This window comes from Eimeria tenella, genomic scaffold (genome assembly GCF_000499545.2).
Source record: "Eimeria tenella Houghton genomic scaffold, Eth_scaff2389, whole genome shotgun sequence".
Lineage (NCBI taxonomy): Eukaryota > Apicomplexa > Conoidasida > Eucoccidiorida > Eimeriidae > Eimeria > Eimeria tenella.
The window spans coordinates 4,260-4,482 of NW_013542251.1; the positions used below are offsets into that span (position 1 = coordinate 4,260).

The 223-nt window shown below is 67.3% G+C and overlaps 1 protein-coding gene across 1 annotated transcript in view; it reads right to left on the reverse strand.

Annotated features, from left to right (window-relative positions):
* Positions 1-223, reverse strand: part of ETH_00039245 (mRNA capping enzyme, large subunit family, putative) — a gene marked incomplete at both ends in the record, with an annotated part of 3,398 nt that overhangs the window by 2,874 nt on the left and 301 nt on the right. Inside the window, one exon of the mRNA XM_013374918.1 lies at positions 28-221. Within this exon, the coding sequence (XP_013230372.1) occupies positions 28-221 (194 nt within the window). The remainder of the gene's footprint in view (positions 1-27; positions 222-223) is intronic.

Consider the following 223-nt stretch of genomic DNA (forward strand, 5'->3'; position numbering starts at 1 on the left):
AACCACTTTGCGCTCAGCAACGCGCACTGCTGCTGCTGCTGCGGCTGCTGGCGCTTCTTCTGCTGCTGCTGCTGCTGCTGCTGTGTCCCCTACGAGCCCAAGACGCTGCAGGTCGCTCAGCAGCTCCGGCGGCAGCCGCCCCTCCTCATACTCCTCTCCAGCGCCGTTGCTGCTGCTGCTGCTGCCGTTGCTGCTGCTGCTGCTGCTGCTGCTGGGGGGGGTG